General features: G+C 38.9%; 1 protein-coding gene across 1 annotated transcript in view; it reads right to left on the bottom strand.

Moving 5' to 3' along the window:
* igdcc3 (immunoglobulin superfamily, DCC subclass, member 3) overlaps nucleotides 1–5629 on the bottom strand; it is an 84133-nt gene extending 78504 nt beyond the window's left edge. The window contains exon 1 of the mRNA XM_047818737.1: nucleotides 5153–5629. Coding sequence (XP_047674693.1) covers nucleotides 5153–5225 — 73 coding nt within the window. The 5' untranslated portion in view covers nucleotides 5226–5629. The remainder of the gene's footprint in view (nucleotides 1–5152) is intronic.
* Between the last annotated feature and the right edge of the window lie 4327 nt (nucleotides 5630–9956).

Genomic DNA, 9956 nt, shown 5'->3' with positions numbered 1-9956 from the left:
TCAGCAGCATTAAGCATTAGTAATTAAGTATATTCAGTCTGTTTGAGATTTTTTTTAACTCTTAGTACGTCGCGTGGCTGGGTAAGGGGTTGCCAATGCTGTAAATGTAAATGTTAAAAGACAATCTCCAGGAAAGCACAAGTGCCTGATGAATTTCAGTCTTATCTTCTCTCTCCGCGCGCGCGGCGCGAGCGGCGCGCGAGGCGCGTCGGGAGCGCGCGCGCGCGCACACACACAAACACACACAACAAAAAAAAAAGGTAGGTGTGTATGTGTTCGGTATGGCACTGTAATTGATGTAAGTGGGTATTTGGAAGCTTGGGAGTGTCTCTGTATGTGGGTATGTGAATTAAGCGTGTGTGATGTGGGCGTTTCGGCCGGGGCCTTTGTCGGCGTTCGGGCTGGAGGTCTTGGGGCTGGGGTTAGGAGTTTAGGATTTTTTATTGTGGTATCCTTGGAGTTTTTGTGGTTTGTATAGGGAATAAGGGGTTTGGTTTGTTTCCCGTGGCTCTTTTTTAAGGGTTGGCTGTTTGGGGTGTGGTCTGTGTGGGGTGGCCTTGTGAGCGTGACGGGTTTCCGTGGGGTACGGTGTGTTTGTAGGTTGGTGAAGGGCCGGGATGGTGTGTGTCTGTGTTGTGTGTATGTGGGGGGGGGGTGTGTGGGTGTGTTGTTGTTGTGTGCTTTGGTTGGGTGTAAAGTTAATGTGTGGTGGGTTTGTTGTTGGTTTTTAGGATATACTATGGTTATGGTTTTTTGGGTGTTTTGAGGTTACAGTGGGGTGAAGGGTTGGTGTGTGTGTGTTGCAGGACACGGGGTCTCTCTCTCTCTGTATTATATTAGAGATATATATATATAATTCTATAGAATCCTCGCTTTCTCCTCCTCTCACACAATCTTCTCTCCCCACAGCCTCAGGGCAGTGCTCAGCAAACGTTAATCATTGTCCATGGTGAAAAATTTAAATAAATTTTTTTTAAGTAAATTAAGTTTATTTAATGTGATGTGAGCATGGTGAGGAATTCAAGTAAATAATTAAGCGTTCTTAGTCGTCCTAAGGTTAGGTTCCAAGTAGAATATCCCTATCAGCTAGGGTTCAAGGTAGAACCCTTAATCATCAAATGAACCCTTAAAAAACCTTCAAAGAACCCAAGAGTTAGTCTGTAGTCTGTAGTCCAAGTAAACGTTAGTCTGTTTTAGTTCTGGATATCAAGCAGAAGATAAATGGAGTTTGTGATATATATATATTTCTCTCTCAGGGTTCTTTAGACGTTCTTTAAAAGTCTGACTTTTACTGCTACAAAGGACCTTCTCTGTCTAAACAGAAGCACCGAAGAACCTCTAAAGGTTCTAGTTTTTTATATAAAGAGTGCTTAATGAAGCAGCGTAAGAATATCTCAGGGTGCATGAGGGTGAGCGAGACGTGAGCTGTCAATCAAGCCGAATAAAAGGCGGAGGACGGAGGCGCGGTATTGATGTGTAATGTTTCCACATGATGTTTCCTGTGATGTCGCAGCAGGCTGAGAGGGTTCTCCATGTGTCGTTTTCCTCGCCGACATTCACAACAATGCAGTGCACTCAATCAGAGCATGTGGACAGATAATAACTGCAATCTGCTCGACATGCTGAAGGACAGGAGAAACATTTCCACACAGGAAGCAGCCGCACGCTAAAGACTGTTTAAGGACAGAGTCTCTGTGTGTGTGTGTGTGTGTGTGTGTGTGTGTGTGTGTGTGTGTGTGTGTGTGTGTGTGTGTGAAGCTCTACTTCATCACTGTCACTGGTGAAGGAACCACGCCTTCTCTTTCTCTTACAGAAAAAAATCACAATAGCGTCACTTGTCAGAAATCACGTCTGGTTCACGTTACGTCACGTGTGCGGTTTTATCTCCACAGACGATTTTTACACGATTCGTTCATTTTCATTTTTTATTTATTTATTTATTTATTTATTTTTTTACAATATTCATTTATTTCATGTGATGTTTATTTAAATCCTTTTTTTCTATTAGATTTATTTAAATCAGTTTTTTTTACTCTTTTTACTGACATGATTCATTTCTTTCGATGTGATTTTCGTTCTTGATTCATTTATTTTAACACATTAATTTAACACGATTCGTTTATTTCCGCTTGATTTCTATCTGATTTATTAATTTTCTTGTCTGATTTTAACACGATTCAGTCGTTTTAATTTGATTTTTTTTTTACTTGATTCATTTTTAACATGACTTCTACACATTTCGGTTGTTTTCAGCAAATGTTTTTGTGATTTTTTTCAGAATGAATTTATTTTCGCATCCTAATGACTTCGTTGTGGTGTTTTTCTTTTACTTGATAGTTTCATTTCAGGTTTCTCTTCTTTCTCGTCATGTAGTAGTTCTATAATGTCTTTATTTTTATATAATTATTTATATTCAGCAATTTGTTTGTTTTCTTGGTGTATTTTCTTACTCTAAATTGTGAAGGTTTATTTTCACCTTCTATCGCTTTATTCGACAAACATGATTTTTACATAATTCACAATTTTCAGCTGATTTATTTCCTGAAAGGATTCGTTTATTTTTCCGGATTTAAAAAGATTTATAAATATTTTCCCGGCTTTATTTTTCATTCAATACATTCTTTTTCACATTTTAATCATTACTTCGTAGGTCACCTGGTTTTAACTTGAGTGTTAAGACTTCAATGTAAAGTAAACGTTAAGTTTCGCAGTTCTGTGCACGTTCGGACGCCACATGGCTTTAAATCTGTAAATAGAGCCTTTCAGACATGGCTGTAAATCTTCTTCGGTTAATAATATAGGTGGAAGCAGGTCCTTCGGTGTAAATCCACACAGAGAAAGAGAGAAGAGTCTCAATGAAGACACCAGGGGAAAAAACATAAACACGCCGCAGTTTTACAAAGCAAGTGAAGCTCATTTCATGTGCACATGTAATAAACACCACAACATGGCAGCCGTATTACAATAAACTCAACACGCTCGCTTTAATAAAGCGCTGACGCGTTCAGGAGTGATGCGACCTTACACGACCCTGCTGCTAGACATGTTTACATCATGCCGGATTCATACGCCGTTGTGAAAAAGTATTTGCCCCCATTTCATTTATTTATTTATCTATCTATCTATCTATCTATCTATCTATCTATCTATCTATCTATCTATCTATCTATCTATCTATCTATTTATTACAAATTTGACATATTTGAGAGAGTCAGAGATTTTCAGTAAAGTAATATGATAGATAGTAGATAAATATGATAAATAATAGAGGGAATCAGGAAAGGGGGCAAATACTTTATCACAGCACTGTACTGCTATGGAGCCTTACTGGTTCCTTCAAAGAGACAAAGCACAGGTTGGTTGAAGAAAAAGTTCTCAGAGGGTTCTTCAAAAGGTATTTTGAAGATGTTTATGGTTAAGGGTTCTTATCTTAGTGATACAGTCCATGAATTATTCTTTCTTTCTTTCTTTCTTTCTTTCTTTCTTTCTTTCTTTCTTTTTTCCTAAACATCCACAAAAGTCTTTGAAGGACTTGAGTTCTCCCTGGTACCCTTTCTGACAAGGGACCCATTGAAGGTTCTCCCAGTGACACAGTGAATTAAAATGAATAAGTTTTCTTCCAAATAGGAATGGGTTCTTCCAAATGCATGTTCGCGTCTTCGATCGTTATTATATTCTTAAAACGGTTCTACTTGGGAACCCTCACTGAACAGAGATCCTTTTCTAAAACTTCTACAGAGAACCAATAAGGTTTCCAACAAGGGAACTTTATTGTCTAAAAAGGTTTGCAAAAAAGAACCTTAAATAGATAGATAGATAGATAGATAGATAGATAGATAGATAGATAGATAGATAGATAGATAGATAGATAGATAGATAGATAGATATTATGGATGGATGGATGGGTGGGTGGTTGGGTGGATGGATGGATGGATGGATGGATGGATGGAGGGATGGAAGGATGGAGAACCCTTTACCTACTGAGAAAAAATTGACGAAGGGTTCTACACAGAAGTGTGACAAATTAAAGGTAGAGCAGGATTTCAAGACGTAACCTTTTAGTTTAAGAATGTAAGGATGCGCGATATGTCGTTTGTAGTATGCAAATGAGACATATGCAAATGATCCATATGCAAATGAGCGATATGTAAATGAGCAACATGCACATGAGCCATGAAAAACAAACATTTCTTATTGTGTTCTTGAACAAAATTGATGCAAATAAAAGCAAGCAGCTGCGCGTGCTTCTGTAATGTATTCAAATATTGGACAATAAATTTGAGCTAAATAAATAATTAAACAGACAAACAAATAAATAAATAAAATCATATGACAGCAAGACAATCACGAAGTGATGACAATATAATGAACTTCGCATGCAAATAATCACGTGTGTTTTTAGACGCTTCACATTTATCCCTCGTGTGTTTTAATTAATTTAATTAATGAATTAATTAATATCATGTGTGATATCCTGCAGCTTATATATTACCATCTCTAACACTCCATTCTTCTTCTAAACATCCACAACTGGCTTTAAAGAGAAACAAGACACCAAAGAGCAACCGAAATCAACAGAAACGGAATAAAAGCCACGGCCAAGTTCATGGTCACTCCGGATGGACAGCGTCTCAAATAATCACTACACAGGGTGAAATAGGCTGGGATCCACTCACAGTACGCTCGGTTCTGTGCCAGCTCGGTTCTGTACCAAATCGGTTCTGTACCGGTTTGGTTCTGTACTGGCTATGTTCTGTACCGGCTCTTTTCTGTGCCGGCTCGGTTCTGTGCCTGCTCTGTTCTGTACCTGCTCTGTTCTGTACCGGCTCGGTTCTGTGCAGGCTCGGTTCTGTGCCTGCTCTGTTCTGTACCTGCTCTGTTCTGTACCGGCTCGGTTCTGTGCCTGCTCTGTTCTGTACTGGCTCGGTTCTGTGCCTGCTCTGTTCTGTACCGGCTCGGTTCTGTGCCTGCTCTGTTCTGTACCGGCTCGGTTCTGTGCAGGCTTGGTTCTGTGCCTGCTCTGTTCTGTACCTGCTCGGTTCTGTGCCTGCTCTGTTCTGTACCGGCTCGGTTCTGTGCAGGCTCGGTTCTGTGCCGGCTCGGTTCTGTTCGCTGCAGCACAGCTGTTAGAATGATGTGAGGAAACACTTACCCACAAAAGCGGAGAGCCAGATGCCAAGCAGACGCGCAGCAGCCAGGAGGCGCCTTCCCGTCGCCATGTTCATCACTTTCCCGAACGTGTGCGGGGATAAAAACAAAGCCGCACCGGATAGAGGAGGAGAGAGAAAAAGGGATGAGAAAAGAATAGAAAGCTGTTTCCTCCTGCGAGCTACGACAAGCGCTGATCCCCGGGAGTCGCGCGCCCTCGCGCCATTTTACACATCCACCGGGAATCTTTCCTTTCCTTCCTCCCGTTATCTCTCTGTCTCTCTGTCCGTCTCTCTCTCTCTGTCTCTCTGTCCGTCTCTCTCTCTCTCTCTCTCTCTCTCTCTCTCTCTCTCTCTCTCTCTCTCAATGTAGATCCCTGTAGCTCTCCGTTAAACCACCGCGCTGCGCTGCCTCCTAACGCGCACACAGCACTCACCGTGACTGGCGGTGTAATCTCTCTCTCTCTCTCTCTCTCGCTCGCTCGCTCTTTCTCTGTGTGTGTCTCTCTCTCTCTCTCTCTCTCTCTCTCTCTCCCTCTCTCTCTGGAACAAAAGACACCACGGCCAACTGTAAGAATAAGTGACAAGACTGCCACCTTCCCTTCAAACAATTCATTACGCTTTACGGACCTGATGATGAGGCTGGGAAATAATAATAATAATAATAATAATAATAATAATAATAATACGAAGAAGAAGAAGAACAACAACAACAAAACAACAATAGATAGATAGATAGATAGATAGATAGATAGATAGATAGATAGATAGATAGATAGATAGATAGATAGATAGATAGATAGATAGATTTCTATCCATTTCTGGATCTATATTTAAATGATTTTAATCTTTTCACCTCTTTATTTCAGTCACTGATGCTGAAACAAAGCGTGTCAGTGGGATCAGTGGGATAAGAGCGACCTCTACCGCAAGCAGTCACTGTTGCTATAGAAACAGCCCCAACTGTAGAATATCTAAATTAGAGTCAAATGCAAAAACGTGTCAGTTTGGTAATTACAGGATATAAACACTTTTACTCTGGGGTGGACTTGAGATACAGCTAAAATCTACAGCAAAAAAATATTGACAGTAAATAAGCAATATTAGCATTTGGCATGTCGAGCAGGAAGTATAATAATAATAATAATAATAATAATAATAATAATAATAATAATAATAATAATAATAATAATAATAATTATTATTATTATTATTATTATTATTATTATTATTATTATTATTATTATTATGTTTTAGCTTAAATCTGTAAAGAAAATATATATAATAAAAACAATGATGTAAAGACAATGTTTGTTTTTTCTTTCATTTCAGTTTATTAGTTAATAAAAGATTTTAATAATATGATGTGTTAAGGTTTTAAGATTCAGGCAAAATATAAGGTATTTCTTCAGAAAATCCAACACAGTAGTCAAAAAGCCTGTTTTTTATACCAGTATTAATGGGAAATCTTTTCATCGCAGAGTTCATTCTAAAGTACTGAGACAAAGAAAAGGCAGTGTGTCACACAGCAGATCTGAATAACTGATATTCAAGCTTTTATATATTTTTGTAGATGGATAGGTGCATTGTGCTGCTGTGATGTAATAATGCTTTGTGCGTCTAATCACCGCCTGATTAACATGTAATTCTCTCTACAGACTAATGGCTCTAACACACTTAATGGCTCTCTGATTTCATTAGAGGAGCTGGAGGAGTATTATAGTAAAAGTAATAAGTAATTCAGAAGCATACAATGACCACATAATGTATTCTTTATGTAAAAAGGATTTCTATTAGCATACACACGTGGAAAAAAATTGTTGGTACCCTTCGGTCAATGAAAGAAATCTTGTAATCAGTCGGTGGACCTATATACTGTATAGGGCTCCAGGTAGTCACTGTGTTATCTGGTGACATGATGTGTACCACACTCAACATGGACCAGAGGAAGCGAAGGAAAGAGTTGTCTCAGGAGATTAGAAAGAAAATTATAGACAAGCATGATAAAGCTAAAGGCTATTAGACCATTTCCAAGCAGCTAGATGTTCCTCTGACTACAGTTGCATATATTATTCAGAAATGTAAGATCCATGAGACTGTAGCCAACCTCCCTGGACGTGGCCACAAGAGGAAAATTGATGACAAATCAAAGAGACGGCTAATCTGAACGGTAACAAAAGAGCCCAGAAAGACATCTAAAGAGATCCAAGGTGAACTTCATGCTCAAGGAACATCAGTGTCGGATCGCTCCATCCGTCGTTGTTTGAGCCAAAGTGGACTACGTGGGAGACGACCAAGGAGGACACCATTGTTGAAAACAAATCATAAAAAAGCTAGACTGAAATATGCCAAACTACATGTTGACGAGCCACAAAGCTTCTGGGAGAATGTCCTATGGACAGATGAGACAATAATGGAACTTTTTGACAAGGCACATCAGCTCTATGTTCACAGAGAGAAAAATGAAGCATATCAAGAAAAAAACACTGTCCCTACTGTGAAACATGGAGGAGGCTCTGTTATGTTCCGGGGCTGCTTTGCTGCATCTGGCACAGGGTGTCTTGAATCTGTGCAGGGTAAAATGAAATCTGAAGACTATCAAGGTCATGGGAGAACAATGACCCAAAACACACAGCTAAAAACACCCAAGAATGGCTAAGAGGAAAACATTGGACTATTCTAAAGTGGCCTTCTATGAGCCCTGACCTCAATCCTATTGAGCATCTTTGGAAGGAGCTGAAACATGCCGTCTGGAAAAGACACCCTACAAACTGAAAACAACTGGAGCGGTTTGCTCATGAGGAGTGGGCCAAGATACCTGCTGAGAGGTCAGAGTCTCATGACAGTTAGCAGGTATAATAGCCTGATTGCATTGTTGCCTAAAAGGTTGTTCAACAAATATTAAGTCAGGGGTACCATCATTTTTGTTAGGCCTTGTTCCCATAAGTTTTGTTTTTTTTTAAATAATTCCAGTGAAGCATGGTTGAAAGCAATGTCTGACTTTGCATTGGTTAACATTCATACGAATTTTTATTTTTATTACATTTTGTCAGATTAAAGTTTTTTTTTTCTGTGACAATTGTGAGTATTTTCTTACAAATAATGCTCTGAAAGGGTACAACAAGTTTGTCCACGTTTTGTATATATATAATATTTTATATATATAGATATATATATATTATATAGATTATCATATATATATGTTGTGTGTGGTGTGTGGGTGTTGTGTGTGTGTGTGTATGTAAATGTGGGGGGGGTGGTGTGGAGATACTGTGGGAGAATGATAGATAATTATAGAGATAGATAGATAGAAGATAGATTAGATAGATATACTAGTCGCTCGCTCTACTCCCGCGCTCCCGCTCTCCGTCGCCCGCGCTCGCTCCTGCGCGCGATGCCGCGCGCGCTCGCGCGAGATCTAGCGAAATCCAGATATATATACAACTAGAGATACGAGAGAGACAGATAGCGAGCTATAGATCGATCGATGAGAGATAGTGTAATCCTAGCAGTGGGGGGGGGGTAGAAGATATGAGAGAGATCGAGAGAGATAGAGATAGTGATTGAGAGAGAGAGAGAGAGAGAGAGAGAGAGAGAGAGAGAGAGAGAGAGAGAGAGAGAGACAGATCACTATAAGGAATATTTATATGGAATGTTGTGACAACTGAAACACAGCTGGGATTTCCTGAAGAAAATGTGAATGGTTCTTGCATGTGGCAAATCTCGGCATTCGGTTGCTAGGGTGTTACTTTTGGAGGCAAGTGGACAGAAAGCTAGGGTGCCAATACTTTTGGAATCATTGGATTGATAGTGTGGAGTTGATAGTTACATGTCTTGAGAGTCTCCTTTACACCTACAGTCACTAGGAGAACACAGAAGAGGCACACGTGCCTGAAAGGAATCTTAGGAATTTACCCTTCGAGTCTATGGGACATTTTTGGCCATTATTTGATATTTCTGCGTAAAATTATTGTTTTATTTAGAAAGATATTTCTATATGCATGCAGGTTTGCAGGTAGCCAAATTTTGCTCGGTAGTTTTATTTTAATTTGCGTTCATTCCATTCTGAATTCTTGGAAGGAAGGAAGGAAGGAAGGAAGGAAGGAAGGAAGGAAGGAAGGAAGGAAGGAAAGAAAGGGATAAAGAAAGAAAGAAAGAAAGAAAGAAAGAAAGAAAGAAAGAAAGAAAGAAAGAAAGAAAGAAAGAAAGGAATAATGAAAGAAAGAAAGGAACAATGAAAGAAAGAATGGAATAAAGAAAGAAAGAAAGATAGAAAGAAAGAAAGAAAGAAAAAGAAAGAAAGAACTCAAGCCAACTTCGTGATATTCATAGGATCTTGACATTTTTCTAAATGGCTGCAGATTCTCTGCAGGTTCGGTCAGAAACACGTGATGTCACTACACGTGTTCACTGGAATCCTTTGTTCGTGAGTTCACGTGTGTGAAACACTACAGCTCTCAAAGTCATTACACGTGAGTCTTCACTGTGAAGAGATGAAAAGAAGAATCCTGGGCTCCTTGATTCCAAGAATCCTTGATTTCAGAAAACAAAACAAAAAAAAATTCTTTGAAATCTTGGAGGGACAGATAATTAAATAATAATTAAATGATTAATAATTAAAAAATAATAATTCCAGTGAATGTTGTTAAAAAAAAAAGAAAAAAAGAAAAAAGGAAGCAATAAAAGTATAATTCTGAATTGCATTCAAAACGATCAGTCAACAGAATAAAAAAGTCAAAATTTTATTCCAAACCTGGAATTGTTTGAACTGATACCATCTGATTTTTCTCCCCAGAATAACCTACTTTA

Source organism: Tachysurus fulvidraco, chromosome 1 (assembly GCF_022655615.1).
Source record: "Tachysurus fulvidraco isolate hzauxx_2018 chromosome 1, HZAU_PFXX_2.0, whole genome shotgun sequence".
NCBI classification, from domain to species: Eukaryota; Metazoa; Chordata; class Actinopteri; order Siluriformes; family Bagridae; genus Tachysurus; species Tachysurus fulvidraco.
The sequence above is the reverse complement of the archived record's forward strand: the minus strand, read 5'-3'. Positions and strand labels throughout refer to the sequence as shown.